The sequence below is a fragment of the Emys orbicularis genome, chromosome 3 (assembly GCF_028017835.1).
Source record: "Emys orbicularis isolate rEmyOrb1 chromosome 3, rEmyOrb1.hap1, whole genome shotgun sequence".
NCBI classification, from domain to species: domain Eukaryota; kingdom Metazoa; phylum Chordata; order Testudines; family Emydidae; genus Emys; species Emys orbicularis.
This window is the reverse complement of record NC_088685.1, coordinates 20,774,391-20,798,283: the sequence shown is the minus strand read 5'-3', so window position 1 is coordinate 20,798,283 and position 23,893 is coordinate 20,774,391. Positions and strand designations below refer to the sequence as shown.

Here is a 23,893-nt window from a genome sequence, read left to right as displayed (position 1 = left end):
AAGAGACTCACAAACCCATATGTAGTCTTGTAAATATACTATATAATACAGCCTCACATATACATATGCACAAAATTGTGCAACTGACAAGTTGTGTGATCATCCTTATCTCTATGCTTCTGTGTTTTAACCTTTTGCCCCACCAATTGATTGTTCTTTTTAGACTGTAAACTCTTCAGGGTAGGAACTGTATCTTCCAGTGCAGTGCCTTGTATGTTTGGGGTTCTGCCACAATCTAAATAATACATAGAAACTAATATACAAAAAACTTAGTTATGAAGCCCTTAAGGTTGCTGTGCACATAACATACCAAATACAAACCCACAAAGAAAGAAAATGAAGGCAAGCCACTTAACAATACATATTCCGTATTCCTCCATCCCGACAGACAGACGTTACCTTTGTTGCAAATACTGTACCCCACAGACCATGTGCCACAACCTTAACTCAGCCCCCCCTTAGGGATTCCATTATTCCATCATCTTCTTTACCAAGCGACCACCTCCAAACACAACAGACTACTCCTCAGCATTCGGCACACTACTCCTTCCCAACACTATTAGTTGTGGATATGTGGTGTAGTAGTTTGGTGTGTTTGATTAGCTCACCTTTCTACCAGTGTTTGTAGAATGTCGTGTTAGAGATACAATCTGACATTAAGAAACCCTGATAAATTGTAGCCAAGACCAATTTCAAAAAAACTTCTCATTCAAACTGTATTACACAAAACCAAACAAAAACTACATAGAAAAATCAAAGGGTATAAAAACTGACTGTACTGGGAGATGTACCCTGAAAGGGCAGTTACATGCAAAAGACAAACAGAAGAGTGTGCCCCACTTCAAGTCTGTTAAAGAACTCATTTTTACTGATGGTGGGACTGTGCAGTGATTCTGTGCCTCTTTGAGGCTCCGTTTCACACATTTTCACTCCTTTCTGCTCCAAAAGGGTTATCTTCTCTTTTTACCCCCAGCCCATTTCATCCTGGTTGCTGCTCAAAAGAAAGGGAATGATTCTGACAGCTTCAGTCTACTATTTAGCTGTCTCATGTGTGTCCAGCAGAGCTGTGATTATTCCCAAAACCTGGCACTATGATGCTCTAAAATATTCTGGATTAAACCCATAAGGAATGCTTCTGTAATGATTCCCTGACAAGTTGTCAATACCCTATATGTATAACACACTGGCTAAACGTGTGAAAATGTGTACTGTGGAAATGTCTACTTTCTCTACTAGATAAGTAAATAAAAACAAAATCCATTTATTTGCATGTGACTATTGGTGACATCATAGCAGGATTTTTTAAAACCTTCTCAATCCATTGCTGTTTTTGAGCACTCAGCAGCTGACCTCCCGGTAATCTGTCCCATACCATCTATCCATCTCCTTACCGATCATTTCCTACCACCATGACCTAACCCCATTCTTTCCATGAAAACTTTCTTGAGGTTATTTCCATCTCTATGCTTGATGTGACCAAAAGGACATACATATCCACCTGTTGATTTCCGACAGCAGGCTCTGCTTCTCTCCAATAATATTTCTAACACAGACATTTGTCTTGTTTTCCATCCAGGAGATACACAAGAGTCTCTGCCAGCACCATATTTCAAAGGCTTCCATTTTCTTCTTGTCAGTAGCATTAATCTCCCACAATTCACATCCATAAGTTGCTAGGGGGGGGGAATTAAGCTTTTTACCAGTTGAACTTCTGTACATTTCAAGCTGCCACCATTTTTCCAAACTTTCATAAGGGAGTTCCTGGCTAAGTGAACCATTCCTAGTCGTCTTCCTCATGGCTAGTCCACATAAAAGATAAGAGCCTACTACTGCCATCAGCTAATGAAGTTATTCCTTTAAACTCAAATGGTAGAAGACTGTATTTTGGTGTTGAAGATCTCAGGTTCTATCCACTAAGAGCCCACTGAATATCTAGAGCCACACATCGAGTCTTAATATTTTCATCATCATCATGTTCCTATTACGCCTCTGGTGTTTAGTGCAGTGACGAAGCTCCTCCACTCCTGTCTGTTTCTGGCAAGTCTTTCAATGGTTCCCCAGCTGTGCCCCAGGTTTTTCAGCTCGGCTTCCACAGCTCTTTGCCATATTGTTTTCGGGCGGCCTCGTTTTCGCTTGCCTTCAGGTGTCCATATTATTGCTACTCTGGTGATGGAATCAGTTTCCATCCGAAGCACATGACTGATCCATCTCCGCCGCCTCCTGGCAATGATGGTGCTCAGATCCTGTTGGCTGCACTGTGTCAATAGATCTTGGTTTGAGATTGTTCTGGGCCAAAAGATACGTAGGATTTTTCTGAGGCAGGTTGTATGGAATGAAGACAGTTTGGACATGTCCTACTTTCTTATTCCCCAACATTCTGCACTATAAAGTAGTGTTGAAAGTACTCAGCTCTGATAAATCTTGAGTTTGGTTTTGGTGTTGTATTTTGATGATTTCCAGAGTGTATTTAAGCTCCCGAAATACTTCATTTTATACATATACTATTTGTGGTGGGCAGATCCCTACCCCAGTCAGGAAAGGGTTAAAAGAGCTCCATTGGGCACAATTGGCCTCAAACCAGTGCACCTGTGGGGCTTTTGGAGCCTGGAGATGGGCAGGTCCTTAAAAGGGAAGATCCTGGCTCAGTGCAGGGCAGTGCTCTGAATGAGCACAATTGCAACTCAGAGCTCCTTGGCTTCTGGAAGCGGGGGTTGTTGACTGAGGAAATGACTTGAGAGCTTTGGCCACCTATGCTCTCGCAAAAAGGAGAGGGCTGGTACTTTTTTCATCTTTTTTTTTTTTTTTTGGTCTTTGGCATCCCAAAGGCCTCAGACTCTGGTTATTGTGGGCTGTGGAAGTATACTGACTTTTTGTTTGGATTCCTTTAACTTCCGCCCACAAAGGGGCCAAGTCCTTGAACAGAACAGCTGGAGGGCTGTGTCCTGGTCTCTGAGAGGGGAGCAGTCCTCACCCTCTTCCATGGAGGCACTAGAAAGCTATGGCCTGCTACAAATGGTGATGAGTGCACGCATTTGCTTCCCAGCCTTGATCCAAGGGCAAATTAGAGGGAAATTGAAAGCTCATGCAAAGCAACCTGGATCCAGAGCTGTGGTTCAAGTGGCTGACTGAGAGACAGCAACTTTTGCAACAATGGGACACTCAACAGCATCAGACGACCCAACAACAGCAGCTACTACATGAAATAGCATCCTAGGAGGAGGACCTGCTATAACAGTTACTGATGGGGCAACAGCATGCTAGTGAAGCCAGGGGTCTGGCAGCCAGGGCCAGGGACCCAGGGCCAGTTCTCCCACCTGCATTTGAAGTTCACTAAGATGAGGTCTGACAATGACCCTGCAGATTTTTTGACCCAATTTTGAGCCTATGGCAGTGGCCTCCCAATGGCCTCCAGAGCACTGGCCCTATGGCCACACAGGATTACGCAAGAGTTAAGGTTGCCATCCTGGACTTTCTCAATGTCAGTGAAGAATGCACTGCCATCACTGCCAGTCAGAAACATATTCCTAGGGAGCCTGGCCATGGGAAGTGGCCCAAAAACTGAAGAACCATTGCTGGCAGTGGTTACGGCCACAGGAGCGGACTGGAGGTCAAGTGGCTGAGTAATAATGTACATACTGTACAAATATTCCCCCCTGGGGGGCAGGAGTGGGTAATGAGGCACCACCTGGGGTCACTAATAGACACAGTGCAGCTGGTGGAAACCTTTGTGGTCTCTGAGGAACCCCCCAATAAGGGAGAAGGGGGGGCAACCTGGGCCTAAGAAGCTGGTCTAATGTGAAGCCCAGTCAGGAAAGGCCAACCTCTGCCAGTCAGGGACAAGTACTCTCGTTTTCAGATTCTCAGCAGTTAAGATGATCACCCCAACTCTGGGCGAGTCAAATCAACAAGCCAGGAAAAACCCTCTAAAAGGTGGTTGGTCCTTGGCTGCCCTATTGAGAGGGGGTAGTATGGACTAAGATGCCACACCTGGCTGGGTCATTATTGGATGAGAGAATGGGCACAGACCACAACATGTTGACCTGTTTCTCATGTGGGTAACCAGGACAGATCCGAAGAGAATGCCACCTTATAGCCTGTCAGTACGCCAAGGTGTGGACAGCAGAGAGCAGGGCTTGGAAGAAAGTACCCACTAAAATAACAGTTCCTGTGTGGATCAATGGAACGAAGTGCAAGGTCTGTTGGATACACTCAGACTTGGCCAGGGCAGAAGAGACCCCAGTTGAGAGAGTCTTCCAATCATGCATTCACAGGAGCATGAAGGCCTACCCCAGCAGATGACTATGGTTAAGTGTGGGCTGGCAATATGGATGCCCTCCTGGTGACTCTATCCTCAGTGCTGGCCTATCCTGTCATTATTGGTTGTGACTGGTGATATTTTGGGGAAATTATCCATGAGCTAGGAAAACTGGAAACCGTGGCCCCTGACCCATTCCCGGTGCCTGAGGCAGGTCCTGGACCAGTGAGAATAGCCATGTTAGGAGAACCAGAAGACCCCATTAAGGGGAGTTTGAGATACATGGGGCATCCATCCAGGTTGCAGACAAGAGCAGTAGCCAAAGGATTCCCATCGCCAGATTTAGAAGCCCTTACCTGTGACATGGATTTTTCCCGTGAACAGAGGGGGGACTCTATGCTGAGCAGGGCCTATGATCAGATTGCAGATTGTGAATGATGAGGTGGTAGAACCCTGAGGCAGCAGCCCCATTTTATACTCTGGGGAGAATGCCACATTGAGCGAGATAGGTTGTGGAGGTGAGGACCTAATTACGGGTACCCGGGCACTCCTGCAACTAGCACACAACCTAGTCCTTGTGGTGGGCACTTAGGCTGGGGAAAAACCTTGTCCTGAGTGTTGGCTTAAATCTACTGGCCTGCATCTACCAGGCAGTCAGAGAATACTGTGCCTCCTGTTCCGAGTGCCAGTTAACTACCCCAGAGGATGTCACAACGGTCCTCTTAATCCCACCCCCTCTGATCAAAATTCCCTGCAAGCACATTACGATGGACACGCTAGACCCCCCTGGAGAGAAGTGCAGAGGGGCATCAGTACACTCTTGTGACTGTAGACTACGCCAGCTTATACCCAGAAGACATCCTGCTGTGCTCTGCAAAGACGACAGAAATTTCCCCAGAACTCATGTAACTCTTCTTTTGAGTAGGGGTCCCTCAGGAGATACTGACGGATCAGGGGACCAGCTTTACATCCCAGGTAGTGCAGGAGCTATGGTTCCTGGTGAAAGTCAAGTTGCTAAGAACCTCCGTCTGTCATCCACAAGCAGATGGATTAGTTGAAAGATTCAACAAAACCCTGAAGACAGTGGTATGAAAAGATTTGTAGCCTCTGATCACAAACATTGGGACTGGCTACTTTCTCCTCTGTTTACTATAAGAAAACCTTCACTGGGTTCTCTCCCTTCAAGCTGTTGTATGAGTAACAGCCTCGAGGAGTATTAGACCTCCTACATGAGGGCTGGGAAGAGCAGGACCCGAAGGCAACCAGTACAGTCCAGTTGTTATCCAACTTAGGGAGCGCTTCATGAAGCTGGGGCGGGAGTTGCTCATGAAAACCAGTTGGGGACCCAGCAGGCACAAGAACAAACATACAACCAGGGTGCATGCCTACAGATCTTCCAACTTGGGGACCAAGTACTGATATTGCCTCCCAGCACGGATTCAAAGTTGCTAGCCAGGTATCAAGGACTTCTTGAAGTGGTTCAACAGCTTGGCCCTGTGGACTAAGAGGTCTGCCTGCCTGGGAAGTGTAAAGAAACTAAGCTATACCATGTGAACCTGCTAAACCCTTGGAAAATTAGAGAGGGGATGTTAATAACTCCTTACCCACCAGAGCCATAACTAGGGCCTCAAGCACCCAATTCCCAAGAGCCAGTGCAAATGCAAATGGGCACTGAACTTCTACCTGAACAAAAAGTCAGACCCAGCTGTTACACCACCAGAACAAGCTAACCCTGGGACAGTGGATTGGAAATAACCCTGGGCCGTTACCTCAGAAGATGTGGGAGATAGGCCTGGAGGAATTGTAGGCTATGATGGATGTAAGAGTGGTTGAGGAATCCCAAAGCAACTGGCAAAGGCCCATCATTCTTGTTCAGAACTGATGGTTCAACATGTTTCTGCATAGACTTTTGAAAAGTTTATGCCGTCTGGGAGTTGAATGTGTACCCAGTGCCATGAGTGGACAAGCTATTGGAATATTTAAGGACTGCCAGGTATATCAGCAACTTGGATCTTACAAATGGGTATTGGCAGAGCCCATTTTCAACTTCATCACAAGAGAAAACAGTCTTTTTAACACCCTTTGGGCTCTTCCATTTCAGGACAATGCCCTTTGACTTACATGAAGCAGCTGCAACATTTCAACAGTTAATGGACAGAGTACTCCGAGGTCACCAACAGTATGCTGCTGTGTATTTAGATGACATAGTTACATACAGTGACAACTGGAATGACCACTTGCAACAGGTATGGGCAATCCTCCAATCCGTGGCTGAGAGCCTCACAGCCAGTCCAGCAAAATGCAGACTGGCAAATCAGGAAGTAACTTACCTGGGTTACACTGTGGGAGGCGACCAACTTAGGCCTCTAGTGAGCAAGGCGCAGGCATTGTCAGCGTATCCGTTTTTTTAGATGAGGCAGGTGAGGCACTTCCTTGGGTCAGCTGGCTACTAGAGGCAATTCATTCCCAGTTTTGCCACCATCACCGCCCCTCTGCAGACATGATAAAAGATGGGAATCCAAGGAAGGTCCCTGACACAACAACCGGTGAGAAGAACCTTAATGCCTCGAAAGACTGACAGTGCCAGGAACCTGCCCCCTCCCATCCAGATTTTTCCAAAGAGTTTTCTTTATAGACAGACACCTCTGATGGAGGCTTATGGCAGTACGTTCACAAGAGGTGAACCCTGAGGAGCACCCAGTCTTGAATCTAAGTTGCAAGCTGTTTCCCAGGGAAAAGGGCTGTTCAGTGATCAAAAAGGAAGCACTGGCAGCCCTTAGGGACTATTTATTGGGTAATACTTTCTCCCTCATTATGGCTCACGCCCCCCTCCGGGGACTAAGTACAATGAAGGAAATCAGCCCATGTTTTCTGTGATGGTACTTGTCTTGCCAACCCTATAGTTTAGAGTACAATACCATGCAGGAAAGAAACATAGTAATGGGGACTTCTTTTTGCAGGAAGTGGGGCTTCGACAATGGGATCCTGAGCTCTGCCTTGAGGGGGAAGATATGTGGTGGGGCAGAACACCACCCCAGTCAGGAATGAGTTAAAGAGCTCCTCTGGGCAAAATCAGCCTCAACCCAGTGCACCTGTGATGCTTGTCAAGCCTGGAGATGGGCAGGTCCTTAAAAGGGAGGATCCCTGCTCAGTGCAGGGTGAGTCCCTGAAGGACCAGGACTACAACTCAGAGCTTCCCAGGCCCTGGAAGCAGGGATTGCTGATGTGGGAAATGGTTTGGGAGCCTTGGCAGACCAGGCTCCTTTTTCTTTTTTTCTTTTTTCTTTGTTTTCTCTTTGACTTCCCAACACCTCAGACTCAGGTTTTTGTGGGCTGCAGGAGCATACTGAGTTTTTCTTTGGACTTGTTTAACTTCCCCCCTTGCAAGGGGGCTGACGCCTTGAACCACACAGCCAGAGGGCTATCTCCCGGACTCCAAGACAGGAGGCGCTAGAGAGGTATAGCGTGCTAAATTCTTCTATTTTATACTCATAGTATTTTTGTTTTAGATAATGCATTATGCCTTTTGAAAGTGTGGGGTTTCATGGCTGCTCTTTTAAATGATTTTTTATCTGCCTTCACAAGGTATCATGTGTTACAGTAATTTGAACAGTTATAAAATGGCTGTTACAACTGATGAATAAATATCGACTTCTCTCCAAGTTGTACTTTACTTATATCTGCCTCGTGGTGTGAGGAAAAGCCCTCAATCCTGCTCCTGTGGAAGTCAGTGGGAGTTCTGCTATTGACTAAATTGGGCATAGAATAGGGGGCTAATTCATTAAGTATGTAAAGTGCTTTGGTCGCCTCAGTTGACAGGTGTTATGCAAGTACAAAGTATTTATTTATTAACCTCTAAAACTATCTGTAATTTCTGTTGGATACACCACTAATTAATTGTAAGAAATCATCTCACTTGTTTAAAAAAACTGTAGACTTTTGTGATTTGTACAGTTTGGCAAGCAAGCGTTTCCTTTTTCTGTGTGTGTGAATACTTCGTATGTCGTTTTTGTTTTTTATTCCATCTGAACTGGTCAACACTTGACAATTGCTGACATGTAGGGGAGCCTTTAATTACACTATCAGTTGCACAGATGGGTGCTTCTTGTTCAGAGCTTTCAAAACTAGAAAAATGTTCAGTTATTGCCTTGCACTACATAAGGACATCAAAAAAGGTCTAAAAGCTATCTACTAGTCTTCTGCTACAGGCAATTAGGATAAAGCTGAATCCATCCCAGATCACACAGTAATAAATATTTTAGCTGTCCCATAAGCATCTATTGATATTCAGACCTATCTTCTGGCAAATAAAACAATCAGGGCTAGATTTCTGTTTAAAACCAGGCAACTCTGAGTTTCCATGCTCGGATTTGTATCTCTCTGTCTCTGGAGAAGATAGTGGTCTGACTGGAAACCAGATTACAGTGCTACATGAAATAGTGGCATGTTGCATACAGAACAGAGGGCCGCATTGGCAACTTGCCAGGATCCCCTGGGCTATGCCAGATTTGTCTAATGTGGAGCAGATTGCTGCCAGCCTCATATTTAATCAGAGGGGACCCTCAGAAGGCTACAGATCTTGGCATATGATGCTCCATCTTAATCTGCACATCTTGATGGACCTCTGCATGTTGGAACTGTAGTCTCACTGCTTGTCCGTCCAGTGATCGCAGGTCGCATTGGAGAACACACAGACCATATTTTTTCTATAATTGTCTTCTTTTTCCCATTCTTCCTGCCACCCCAGGTATAGAGTAAAACCACTTTATTTCCCAAGCTAATCAAACAGGTTTTCCTTAGAGAGATTGGCAACCCCCAGCACTCACAAACTCTCAGGCATATTGTCTACTCCACTAATTTTACAGTATAGAAGATTTTACTCTGAGAATGTGTGAGTCAAGATAGCTGAAGTTTGGCTTCTTATATGGGCCCTGAGTACAAAACAGACTCCTTTTATATTATATTTTTAAAGCATACCTTAAGGCAGCAATGATTTCTCCAATAATACATTTTAAATTGATATTCTGCAATCAGATACTTAGCTCTTTTTCATCTCTGGATGTAAAAAGAAAAGGTGTTAAAATAATACACTAGAATTATCTCCATGACATAGGACTGGAAAATGTCACCTGCATAACATGTGAAGAGGTTTCTGTCCTCAGAGTACATCCTAATGTCAGCTAAGATGATGACAATGAACTGCAAACTGGTGGGGGGGAAATGGTGCTCTAGCATTCCAGAGTTTTGAGTAACCTGAAGAAGACTAATTACAGGCCTAACCCTGCGCAGCTTCCTCCTTATGTGAATAGTAGTCCCACTAACTTCAGTGTCCATTACTCACATGGGGAAGGCATGCAGGATTTGGCCATATATGAATAATGGAAACCCTTTTTAGCACCACAAGGCATCTCATCATCACTGGCACCATTCTTGAAAATGGGAAAATCACTGACTAGAAGATGAAGTGTCTTTTGAAGGAAATGATTTTATGTAACTATCTGTTCAATGTTGAATTTAAAAATGATCTAACACTCTCTCCAGCAGCTAGGTTATTGCTTTCTTTGTCAGCATACATATTTAAAGTTGTCCACAATACTAAACTGACAGAAAACCCGGTCAGTGAGTCTGTGTTTTGGGTTTTGGTTCCCCAGTACAGGGTGCGGTGGGTTTTTTTAATTGCTCATTTTGTCTGATGTAGGGCCATATGGAAGTGAGCTGCTCATAATATTGACCAGAAATCGATATGCATTGGGGTCACAATGGCCGAAGATCCCGGCTCTGCAGCAAACTGACTATTTGGGAGAAAGGTTGGTCTGCTGTGGACAGGTCACAATAAACACCTATAATTGTTCACGTTGGGGAGGAGAGCTTTATATGAATGATTCTCTGCTTTGTCCTGTCACTCCCTCTCTTCCCTTCCTCCTACCCCTGCTGGGGCCTTATACCTGAATGACCACAAGAATGAAGATGAACATGTTTCAGGTGCAGGCTAATGTCAGTTTTAATTGTAAAAAGCATACAAATAATTACCCCAAAGTTCAGACTCCTGCCAGGATCACAGGCCAATGGATGGGAGCCTTCTCCTGCCCTCTATTGTTGGAAAGTCACTTATCCCCCTCCCCTCTCCTCCTACTGTTTTCTTGAGGAGGCAGGAGAGAATGATGGGCCCTTTCCTTTCCCTGACTCATAAGTACAAATCTGTTATCCAAGGAGATGTTTTTGTCTTCACAGCATGTGGAATCTTCTCCATCTGTCAAGTGGGGAATAACCAATCCCCATGTCACATCATCCTGGAATGTACAGAGTGATCAGCAGTGTCATAGACAGGTGTGCAGTGTCAAAGTGCCACCTTGGAATAGAAAACAGCCTTAGCAGCTGCATAGCCAGGGAGGCCTAGGTACTTCTGATGGATGAGTCTAATAGCGTGTCTAGGCATATCGTTGAAACTTGCCTACACAGTTAAATCAGTCCTGTCATTAACACTATTGCCAGAGTAAGTGGACCAATTCAGCGTAGCATTCCCCATTCTTTTTACTCTTTTTGTCTGTGTGTTCAAGTATGTCGGGATGGGGTGAAGAAGGGTTTTTCAAAAGATGCTAACAAAATGTGAGACCCAGTGCAATATCCCGCCAGGTCACATAGCTGGCTATGGTTCTGTGACTGCCCTCAGAAATAACCGTGCATCTCAGGAGGGGGCATTCATCTTGTTTTCCCAGGGAGCCACTCAAGTGAAGCAGCTCACTACTGTACAAAATTTTCTGTCATCATTACATACCTGACTCATTGTTTTTGCTTCATAATTGAACTTCTCATATGAACTTCTCAGAGTTTAAACTAAACTAATGAATCTATTATTACAAATGGAAGGAAATCTGAGGGCATTATTAAGAAACAAGTTAAGCCTCCATGGGTTGTGTTGCCAGTCCCCACTGTTTGAAATACAGTCTAAATGTGGGTAACAAGTTACTTTGTAGGCTGTTATAGCAGTATGATGGGTAGTTTGGAATAGGGTTGACTAGTTTACTTCTGCTCCCTTTGCTGGCTCTTCAGGAGTAGAACACAAATGTTGGTCCTACTGCAGCATGATTATTGGGCTTTTTTGGCTTAGTTTGTAATTTCTCAGTTGAGTGGGAGGGACTGTTGTCCAGTGGTTAGAGTTGGAAACTGGGAATCAGAGATGCTGAATTCTGTTCCTGACTCTGCTACTGACTCACTGTATGACCTCAGCAGAGTCACTTCAACATTATGTGCCTCTCTTTCTCTTGTGAACTGGGTATAACTGTGTTTAAAGTACCTCCTAGTCATGTTGTGAAGGCTAATAGTGGTAAAGTACCTCTCACCCCAAACTTTGCAGAGCTGTTTGGAGGCAGGGTTTTAAATCGTATCCCTTTTTTGGTTTTACTGTCCTTAGCCCAATGGCAGAGCCCATGGAGCTATGGGAGAGCAAGCTGGATTCTATTCTATATCATGCATCATCAGTTTTCAGCCAGGTTCTGGTTACAGGATCCTTAGCATTAGTAATGATGTAAGCAACAGAAACGACCCAGCTTAATTTCTTAGATCCTATAGTGAGTGGGCACATAGGAACAAATCCTTTGACTTGTGAATTGAGTATATCGGCTATGGAATCACTGAGGGGAGAAAACATTGGGGCCCATCGTGCTAGTTTTATGGTCTTTGGGTATGTCTGCACTGCAATCGGGAGGTGTGATTATCACACACATAGGCATACCCATAGCTTTGATCAAGTTAGCTCGCTAAAAATAGAGTGTAGCCACTGCGGCAGCATGGGTTAGCCAACCAAATACAGCCCACAAGCCTGGCTACGTACTTGGGCAGCTAGCCCTTGCCGCTGCTTGTGACACTGTGGGTACACTGCTATATTTACACGTGCTGCAGTTCCAGCACTCCAACTCCCCGTTGCAGTGTAGATATTCCCTTTCCTCTATTTCGCTAGCTGTGCATATAAGTGGGTCCCTTTAGAAAGAGAAAGAAAGAAAGAAAGAAAGAAAGAAACTCCCTCTTTAAAAGCAAAGAAACCAAAAGAATAAATGAATAATAATAAATACCACGCTGCGCTCCTTTATGATTCTTTTAGGGAATCCCATCTTTAGGAGGAAAAGATGAAAATAGGAACTCCAAAAAAGAGAAGCAAGGGAAAGCTCAGATCATTTTTCACTGCCAGGACTGCAGTGTACAATTCATCGGCAGGCATTATTACCTGGTGAAAAAATTTGTTTTGCAACTGAGCCTGAGTCCTCATAAATCATTAATGCCTGGCTAAGCACAGTATGAGCATTACAAATATACTGAGAATAAGGATACATTCTGATATAGCCTTGTATCCAATACTAATGCCTGCTAGTTATTTAGTAATACAAAGGGGGTCTCAACAAGGAAGATCAATGGAGCTTCCTGACTTCCTCCTTTCTTCCTTCTCTTTTCTCCCTGCCTTGTCTCACTTTGATTCAGAAACTGAGCTACATAACAAAAAGGACTGTTCAGGGCGGTCTAATGGGTCAGACGGGAGAGGGGGGAATTATAACCTCAAAATTGCAGTGGCAAAATAGAAGCCTTTCTGCTGCTTCTCAGGGTTTGTTCAGGTTTATATTGTTATGAGCCAAACTGAACCATTGCTGCAGACCTGTGTTTTGTGATTTGCATCCCTTAATGAATGCATGCAGTATACTGCACAAGTAAATCCTGCTTGCAAACAATGTAGACAGAGAGTCTAACAGCTACAGGGTTGGGTGTAATCAATGAGTGCTGTGTAAAGCCCAAGTAATCAGGCTTTACACGATGTATTGTGTAGGGTCTCAGGCACTTAAAAACAACCATCCCAAACATGGGGAACAGCCCCTCAGTAGCCTCTGCTCCAGCCTATGAGGAGGTATAGTGGTTGAATTCTGAATCCTAGTGTGAAGGAGTTCTTGGCCATGGTCATGGATCCAGTGACTCCCATCCCTGTTGTCTTTAATCTATCCACAGGTGTATGCATTGCTGCCAGATCCCACACACCTTCCATCCCAGCATGTTCAGAATGGTATTAAGTACCACCCACCCGCCCAGTCTGAAGGAGCGGCAAAGGTCCGCATGGTTGCTCTACCTGCAGCCCCCTTATCTTTCAACATCATAAATGCTTGATTTAGGGGATTAAGTTGTGTTGGAGTGCCTGACGCTGTGCACAAGAGTAAGCTTTATTCTGTCTGACTGTATCGAAGGAAAAGATGTACCAAACTCAAAGGATCCATCTCCTTTTCCATTACCTGGATCTCTTATATGTGGAGGATTTTTGAATGGCTAGGCTATGTAGATATGGCTACTGGGGGAAGGAAGGAGGATTGACTAGGGGATTAAGAAAGGCAGAAGTGTAGAGAAAGGAGGAAAGGAAATTGGATGTGGAAATTTGAAAAAGAGATACAGAAAACAAAGGATGAAATATATAGGAGAGGAGACAGAATCAGAAAACATGTTTGAAGGAGAAAATGAGGTATAAAGGTATAAAATGACAGAAAATTGGTCTGAGGAAAATCCAGTTACTGAAAATTAGAGAGGAAAAGATGGGCCAAGATTGAGAAGATCTAGAAAAATGTGGTGTACATATGAAGAGAAAAGGGAAATTAAAAATAACAAAAAACCCAACATATTTAAAAATAGCATCTAAAGATGTTCTTGTGGAACCAAAGACCTCGGTCACTTAGGCCTATTCAGGCAAAACACCCATTGGTGCCCCTGGATTTTCAGCAGGGGTTTTGACTGAACAACGCCTGCAGGGTTCAGGCCCAGCTCAGACTTTGGCCCATGTTCTAGAGTCCATCGTCAAATGTTTGCCACAAGCAAAAGCTTAAAACTTCTCTAGATAAGAGGGAACACTTCCATCCCCATTTAAGTTTTGCATTTGCTTGAGCAATAGTGTTATGGTTTAGTTTAAAAGAATGTATTAAAAATAGTCCATGGTGTAGCACCCACAGGACAGAGTGGTATATTTTCCTCTATTATAGATCTGACACAAGCCTACTGTTATTTCAGTGCCCTCTCTAATGATCTGCTTGCTCTCCAGAGAATGCTGACCCATTTCAGCGCATAGTAATTAGCCTTTCAGACACTACTGTGTTTCCATTAAATAGATATAAATGTGCAAGGTGACATTTGTTTATTTAGTCCTGAGAAATGTTCACCACAGATGTCGGGGTTTGGGTGGATTTCAGTTTGCTTTTTAATGTAGCAGTTGAGTATTTGCATGCTTTTTTGTTGCTGTTGGATAACTGAGGCTTCTCTAAAATGACACTTGTTTGATGAGTTTCATTTTGGAGGCAGAAGAAACATGACTACAGCATAAGATTATTTGGTCCTGATTCTCTTTTACACTAAGGCCCCTTTATATCACTCTGCAATATAGTGGGCATAAATACAATTACACCCCCTTTAAGATGCCTTTACACTGTAAAGGGGGCTTGCATGTGAATGAGAATTGGACCCTTTAGATGTAAAGATCTATCTGAAAATGGATCTGTGCATGATTTTATGATGTTTGAGGAAATGAGGATGTTGACCTATTGCAAATATATATATGTGTGTGTGTGTGTGTGTGTTTGTGTGCACGCACGTGTGTGTATATATATGTGTGTGTGTGTGTCTATAGATAGATAGATAGATAGATGTATGTATATATAAAACACATTAATATTAAAGTCAGTTTTATCATCTTGATCACTGTCTTCAACCCTGCTACTCCCCCTCAACTTAACTGTATGTTATTTGTCCTGCTAATTATTCTGGTCTCCAACCTTAGTGAAAGGCTTTCACCTAAATGATCCAACAGGCGTATAGAACATCTAGGTTGCTTAATAGTTCACATTCACATATGAAGACATGTGGCATGCTGTTATTTCATTCTCTCAGTACCGAGAGGCTGTGTGAGAGGAGGCATCATGCGAGGTAGGTGCTTACTGCAGGACAGAAATACTTTCAGAGGTTATTTTTGTCATTGTGAATCTCTTGTGATGTGCGAAAGTCGATTGTTGCTGTAAATGAAGCTATCAAAGGCTACAAATTAAAAATGCTGAAATGGTGAAAATCCTCTGAGTGTAAAAAATGGGAAATAGTAAAAAAGCCAATAATTTACTCTGTCTCTGATTTTTTTTTAATCATAAGAATGCTGTTAAAAGATTCGCTTAACCTATTACATTGTCACCTATAGTGTAAAGATATTTTATGAGCTGCATTGATAATCCTGGTTAAACTTTAATACAATATAGTATAACATAATACTTACAATTAATACTATTGTATTTTGTAGACTGAGAAGCTTCACACATTCTTAGTATGTTTGAGTTTAGGATATGCTGTTTTTGCAGGGTTTGTGGTTTTATTCTTTTGACACATATCCAGTTCATATTACATCAAAATGCCATGTTTTTACTTAATATTATTCCAATACATTCAAAAGTTAGTTGCATTTGGAGAAAAATTATGTAGTTCTCACATTCTGTTATAACAAATTATATTCAACTTTTCTGTGATGATGCGTTATCTGTGTGTCTGATTTGCTGATGCTCGAATTTTTAAATTTTTGTTTTTAACCCCTACAAGTTTAGGATTTTTTTAATTATTTAGACCTACTGGTTCCTGCTTATTTTTTTTAATACCCAGTTTGTTTATTATTTCTTTGACTGTCAGTGTTGAGCCAGTCTTGCCAACAAACAATATCAAGTGTTTCCTATTTCTCTACTTCTTTACAAGAAAAAAATAAATAAAAACTCTTAATGGGAACCCTGGCACTGTCTGTCTTCTCTGTTCTGCAGAAATGTTGAAGGAGTTGAACCAGCAACGCAGAGCGAAAGAGTTTACAGACCTGAAAATTATTGTTGAAGGCAAAGAGTTTGAAGTCCACCAAAATGTTCTAGCTTCCTGCAGCTTGTATTTCAAGGACCTGATTAAAAGGTTTGCCTTCCTTCCAGCTGTGATCTGGTCTGTTCTTTTGTAGGGCGCATTTGTGTCGCTTTTTTCTTCCCCTCTCTTGCAGGTTTATGAAGATTGAATCTCCTGTCACAGAGCCAGTAGCCATTCTTTCCACCTCCTTTGAATGTATTTTCAAACCGAGACTCAGATCCATTTGTTACACATCTGACTCATACAATGTAATTATTTCTGATCAGTAATGGCCTATTTTGGCTGAAGAATGTGTTCCATCACTAAGAATTCTAAGCTTAAAACAGAACTATTAGTAGTAATCCAGACCACATGATAGAACTATTGCTATCAATATTTTAAAGGGATTCCATTACATAGTACAAAACTTTATCCTTCAGGCTACAGTAAGCCATAAGCTTTCCTGTGAATGATGCTGAAACTTCATAACAATAAAGTATTTAGACAATGTTAACCCCTTCAGCCCTGAAATCTTTGTCACATGCCATGTGTGGCACTTAGGAGAAAGGGGGGGTTAATATTTATAAAATATTATTTGGGGCCTTTTTAAAGGCAAAAAGTCAATTGACAAATTTTCATAGGAAAAATTGGAAAGAGACAATGTTAGATAAAAATATAACTCAGTCTGCATGTTAGACTAAGAGGAGTTTTTCTTAAGCAAACACTGCTTTAGCTTAGAGTAGATGTAATATGTACATTTCTAAACCTCATGTCTCTGCCTTTGCATTCCCCTCCCCCCAGTTTCTAGCTGATTGATTCTAAACAGTGCATGATAATCTTTTTTTTCCATTACATTGATTTTCAATTTGTATGCTTCATATACTCGATAGGAATAAATTGGTGCTTTCATATTATTAGTAAGTTAGAGTAGCAAGAAGGGAGGGATAAAAAAAACTACCACCAGGATAACTTTCATTTTTCTCTCAATCATCAGCAAATTAATGCAGCTGCTGATTTTGCCTTGCAGTATTTTCCTAAGCAGACTGAGCCTGGACTGTGCTAAAAAATGGAATTACAGAACATTTTGCTTGCTTTCAAATTCTCTATTTAAATTTTACCAACTAACACAATAGTGATGGTATTTTATTTCAGGATGGCATATTGGCTGGTATCTCCTTTTCAATGTATTATGTCCTTTTGCACAAAGCTGTTTTTCTAATTGTGCATATATATTACATTACTATGATATAATTGTGCTTGACTGCCTTATCAATTATTCATAAAAAATATGTTGGCCTGGTAGCTTGTTATTTTCCCTCTGTAAACCTAATGATTGCTAGCTCTAGCTATGATAGATCTCTTTTCTGTCCTTTTTCTCCTGTCTGCTCATTATCACTTGCTAGTTAAGGCTACAGTATATGCCTCTCACAGAGATAAGGTATGCAGTCTATAGGGAAAGGAGATCTTAGACATCATTTATAGAAACCCAGTAATTGACTGGCCAAGGCGTGTCATTTGGATTTGACTGTGAAGACGTTGGTTCATCTACAAAAGTCATCAGGCACCATCTATTTCTAGAGAGAAGCTGGGGAGGATTGTAATTTAGTTGTCGAATGGAGATGAACCATAGACTGAATGCTGATTTAACAGAGCAATCATTTAAAGAAAAAAGTCTTAAATGCAGTTCTCCTCTGAAAAGTGACTCTGCGAAAGTGGAATCCTGGAGTTCCACACTTGTCTCTCTGTGACTTACATCAGACTCACTCAGTTTCCAACTGAAAAAGGTGGCTGTTTATTCCCCCTGAACTGCAGGCTCTGAAAACTCAACCAGGAATTTGAAAGTCAGCTTGTGTTCTTTTCCTTCTCACACATCGGCAGCAGTAATAAAGTGTTCTCAGGTCAAATTCTGACCTCAGTTAGACCGTTTCAGCCCCACTGTCTTCAATATATGGCCTCACTCTCACTCATGTAACCTTGATGAATGCTTATGGGGCTACACAGCGGGATCCAAGGCAGCAACATTTTTATTACTGGTGATGACACTTGAATAGGGAGGAACCCACCTTGATGCCAAGTTGAGTTTTCAGGCTGTCTGGTGGGGAAAATAGGAAAAATAAATGTTCACCTGTTGAATGTGCAAATTGGTGCTAGAGTCTTTGAGAGACCTTAAACCTTGGGCCCTGAGGTGCCATTTTAAAGATGCACTTTTCAGGGACCCCGTGGAAGTTAATGGGAGTTGAGGACACTTAACTTGCAAGAGGCAATCAGCACCTTGTGGGAGCATGCCCTTAGTAATATAAAATCATGATAGTTCACAATGGCAGTATATTTATAAATATAGCATGTTTAGAATGTTCTCTTGATAATGGTCACCTGTTGCTAACAGCTCCTTTGAGTAAAGATGAAACGCAGATCACACGTAAAGCTTAATGTGATTTATATTGCACTCTTTCTATTATCATAAAAATAAAAACAGACACGGTTGGATTAAGTGGCTGAAGAATAAGTAAATGTCTTTGTATTTCCTAAATATTTATATAAAGGACATTGAGTTCAGTGGTACAATAGATATAAGATCTGATTCCGCTCCAGCTGAAGTCAACAAGAGTTTGGTCCCTGACTTCAGTGGGAACAGGATCATCCCCATAAAGATGCTCTGGGTATGTGTCTACATGTCCCAGTGGATATACATGTTTGCAAAATACCTTTCAGTGTACTTGCATCATATATCCTGTACTATGGACAAACTACTGCCCTAACACATCTGGTTATCTGCATCTGATACCACTGGGTGTTGTAGGTGAATATCTGAAGGCAGAATAGCAAGTGACACCCCAAATGAGTAAAAACGGAATGTTAGAAAATAATTAAGGCCAATTACAACAATGTCTTTAAAGGATAAATCCAGCACTGAGACTCAGTGTACCACATTGTAATGAAAAAGACACAGTCAGATTTGACTGACCCAAAACTGAATATACATTTTAAAACAAACATTAATTTATTTATATGCCATTAAAATATTTATATTTTCAAATAAAAACATTGTGTTCTCCTGATCCTAGAAGATCTGTTGGTTCTTAAAAATGGCTTGATCCTGTAAGGTGCTGAGCCCTCTAGCCCCACACCAGCAAAGCACTTAAGGACATGAGTAGTCCCATTGACAATGTACTTTCAATTAAACACAAGCTTATATGCTTTGTTGGGTGAAAGCCAGAGTGCACCAGACCAAGCCCAAGTTGTGCTTTTAGCCAATATTTAAAAAAAAAAAAAAAAAAAAAAGACTCCTATGCTGAACAACCCAACAATAACAAGTCAATGAATTGGGCTTCTTCACTGTCTGGCATTCTTTCCCCATCCTGCTGCTATACCTACATGCTTCATTCCTACAAGCAGGCAGCATATTGAAATGTGTCTGAACTCTGCTCCAGGTTTCTTGTACCCTCCATCCTCACAAGAATGAAGCAGACAGGCAAAGCAGAAGGATTGGGTGAGATGTGTGTGCCCTCAAACCAAAGCACAGCTGGCAGGCCTAATTATATTACTATCATTCTTATGCCCCTTTACTTTGTAGCTTTCTTAAACATCAAACTCTTGGAACAGACTTACTACTCTTTATGTTAAATTTGTAAAGATTTTTTTTCTTGGTGACTCTTTTGGTTAATGTTTAGAACTTTCCTCCTGAAAGAGATGTATTTCATTACTTGATCTTATCACTTGCTCCTAGAGCTGGTGATAAGATAGACAGCATGTTCAGCCCTTGTTGGAGGGAGTCCTCTGGCTAATCAGGTGGCATTACTCAAGATCCTATTCAGACTTGGCCAACAGGAGGTTACTGCAGTAGACAACCTTGAGGGGGAGTGAATGTTAAACAAGGGTGAGAGGTGGAGAAACAGGAGGATCCCTGTAACCTAAATAATATCCACATATCTTGTATGTGTGCATTGGAGTTGGCCCCTAACAGATACCCCAAGCTGAATTCTTTCCATTTATGGAAGCGAGGTTGAAATGCAGACCAGAATCTGAATCTGAGTTTTGTGGCTCTGACTCAACCCGTATGTGTATGCTATATGTGTGTATATGTCAGATACATCTGTGATCATCTCTACATGTCTAGAGATAGACCAGAATCCAAACAGCCCTCCCTCCAACTTTGACACACATACACCATATATTTTTATGGGGGGATAGAGGGCATGTTTCAAAATCCAAATCTTAATTTTTTGCATTGGGCTCCATCTCTATAATAGGCCAAACCAAAACCCCATACCCAAGCATCCCTCCCCTCCCAACTTTGGCAAGGTTGTCCACATTCCAGAACCAGATTTTAAAGCTTCATTTGTAACTAGAATTCCTTGTTTTGGTTGTGTGTATGTTTCTTTGTTTTGATTGTGTGTGAGTCTGGAAGAAAGGGATGGAAAATCCCATGATGTGGTATAATGTTTTTAAACTGCATCCTAAGTAGACAAATACAGCTGCCATATAAATGGAGTGTATGATGCTTCTAGGGCAAAGTGAACTTCACCGGAGCTCTTTAATTAGCTTTATTTTTTTTTCTAAACCCCAAGTCCTGGAATCCTTACCAAATTCACATTGATAGGAAGCTCTTGGCTTAAAATCCCTTTCTTGGCCCAAATACTGGCTCTTATAAGCAAACCTCAGAGTTGTATTTCTTTGTGAGGCAGCAGTACAGAGAAGTTCAGATAGTATTCTGTACCTTTTAACTGTTCAAGGTTTGATTTTAATGATGCTCTTAACTTTGTAGCCCCGAGGGCTGGCTAATTCCAGTAGCGTACAGCATAAAATACACACAGCAGGAGATTAGATCACAAAGCCAAGAATGTTGATGGAACATAATCTGGCAACACTCTGGTCCTCTTTCTTTTCCAAAGGAGCAAAGTCACTTTAGTTCATGACTAAATTGTTTTTCCAGGATAGCCTGCTTCTTTTCTCTGTTGCTTTGTTTTTCTAAAATGGGGTAGCAGGTCCTCTTTCTGTATCTGGTACCTGGGTGCTAAGGCTAGAGAGAGAGAGAATTTTGGACTATTAGGGCCAAATTCTGCTTTCCCTTGCACCCTTGTAAATCCAGTGTGACTTCATTGAAGTCATGGGAGTTACTCTGGATTTACACCATTGTAAAAGAAGGCAGAATTGGTTGCAAGAAGGAGAAATCTGCCTCTCTCCATCTGAAACAGTATGACAAAACTGCAAAAGCGTTCAGGTGTCTGGAAAACAGACTGTCTGGTTTGTGTTTACGTTATGAGAAGCCAAAAATGAGAAATAGCAGATGAAAGAAAAATCCACTCTTAGCAACCCCTTCCTGTTTTGCTTCTTATCAAGAACTTTTGCTTTTAACCCCAGTTGAGAAGTCGGGAGCATATCTGCATCCGCCTCTTTCAGCTTCCCTGTAAAGATAAAACATTTGTGAAAGTAAATCCTTCCTTTATTTTTTTTTATTTTTTTTTTGAAAGAGGAGGAGAAGGTCTTGAAAATCAGATACGTTTTTCAGGTGCAATCAGAGATGTACTGTACATAGAGGGATATCATCAGTCGTTTCTGTTAAACCATTTATGGGGCCTACGAAAAAGGGAAGTTTAATGGAAAGTACAAAGTGTACTGTTCCTTTGCTGCGAAGGTTCAAGTAATGCTATAAATGCCTTTCCTCTTAAACAAGTAACTCATAGCTACAGTATGTTGGGCTTGAAATACTGCCATGGGAAGTAGATTTATGCTCCTACAAGTGGCAGCCTTTTTTGTCATTGCTGTTCTCCTGCCGTTTGTATTTTGTTAAGCAGCAGCAACACTCACACCCTAATGTCACAGCTGGCCACTAGGGTTTGATACTACGCAGCTGCCAGGCTCTGAAAAACATGTTTTCACTGAGCAGAAATTCACATGCTTCACTATGAACGAACTGCAGGTTACAAATACTTAACTGTGCTTCTGAACCAAAGGGCCAAGGAACTGACACAGAGTCCAGAGCAGACGTTTCAGTGTGACTGTATTCAGCCAAGCAAACGCAGTCGTGGATTGGTGGGGTGACAGGCTTGCTCTGGATGCTTGCTCTGCATTGGCAGGCAGATAAATTCATTCTATTTTGAAAGACAATACCTGGCAAGTGAGGCAGGGCAGGTCCATCTTGAAGCTCAGGCTATGGCGTGGAAATCAAGCATCTGCCTCAGGACAGTTCCAGCTTGCAGAGGTACCATGCAGAATCACTTAACCTCAGCCTCCTCTCTCTCTTTGGTAGGCAGGGGCTTCTCACTCACGTAATTTCTAGACAGAATTACAAATCCTACAAATCTTATCCAAGAAATGACAGACTAATCACTCCCTTGCCCTCGCTCTGGCTAGACTTTCTGCAAGCCACATTGCTGTCATGCAGCCGCTCGGAAGACACTGATTCGTGTGACCTAGCTATATTTACTTACATCTCAGGGCCCAGTCTGAGCTTGACTGTGTTGTGGATTTGCAATTTACCAGCAAAGGGGAAGAGTTATGTTACAAGAGCCAGTTCAAGCTAAATGGATCAAAGACAGATAGGCAAAAACTGCACAGTCCAGGAACTGGAACCACGCTGTGGTTTTTGGCCACCCCCCAAAAGCTTGTCTTGACCTAAAATTAAAATAATCAAATATGATGGTTCAGGATGCTAGAAGGTAGCTGTAGGGGGGCAAGGATGACTCTGACCCTGCCTATGCCACCTGTGTTTACAACACTGCACAAGTTCATTTTGAGGTGGGATTTATTTATTTATTTATGTTTGCTTTTCTTTAACATCCGGTATTGGCCACTGCTGGATTAGGATACTGAATTTATGTTAATGATATGATCAGCTTTTGCCAAATCCTTTGTTCCTGTTGCACTAAACACTGATGAGCAAAATGTGCAGAGCAGTCCTTGAAGTTTTGCTATAGGTAACAAATCCCCAGTACCAATAATAGGAGATATGTGAAAACACACTACCTGTTACGTGGTATAATACCTTTCACTTATATATTTCTTAAAAGTGGTACATGCCTCTTCTAAGGGTTTGCCTCTACAGGGACACTCAGAAAAGTGAATTAAGCTAAACCAATTAAGGCCACTTTAATTTTGAATTAGAGTGCCCACACAAGGATCTAATGCAGTTTAACTAATTCACTTTAAATTCACACATTTAGTTAATGCAGATTAACTTTCCTGAATGTCCCCATGTAGACAAGGCTTAACTGTATTACAAAAATGTAACTCTAAGACCCTATATCAAAGAGCTAGCACCCTGCAAAATTCATTCTAATCCTTGAAATGCCAATTAGGACCTTAGGGCTACTACCTTAATATAAATACGTAATCATAATAATTAATAAATATTTAATTATTCCCCCCAGCGTTGAAAGGGAGCCTTAGATATACCTATATAAACACTTGTGTAAATTTCACCACATCCAATTAAATGGATTTGTTATTATTTGTATAATGCCAACTGTGTAGTAAGCTGTTTTATTATTGTGCAGTAAATATGATCAGAAGAGATCAGATCTGAGTGGGATGAGGGGAACCTTTAGTTTTTCAAGAATTAACTTGTCGGTCATGACATTTATTTTTAATTCTTCTTCCTTTGTCTAAAATCCCCAAAGCAAAATTTTTGTTCCTCAATATATTTTGCTGTTTTCTTTTCAAATGAGGCTTTTGCAAGTATGTTGGTGCCCAGACTCTTAATACTGTGGCCCAGTTTTTCATTACTCCACAAGTAGGGACTCACTTTGTCCCCAGGCCCTAGCAAAA

General features: G+C 41.9%; 1 protein-coding gene across 1 annotated transcript in view; it reads left to right on the top strand.

Annotated features, from left to right (window-relative positions):
- The window catches only part of KLHL29 (kelch like family member 29), a 469,081-nt gene that overhangs the window by 366,204 nt on the left and 78,984 nt on the right, over positions 1 to 23,893 (top strand). The window contains exon 5 of the mRNA XM_065401983.1: positions 16,060 to 16,198. Coding sequence (XP_065258055.1) covers positions 16,060 to 16,198 — 139 coding nt within the window. The remainder of the gene's footprint in view (positions 1 to 16,059; positions 16,199 to 23,893) is intronic.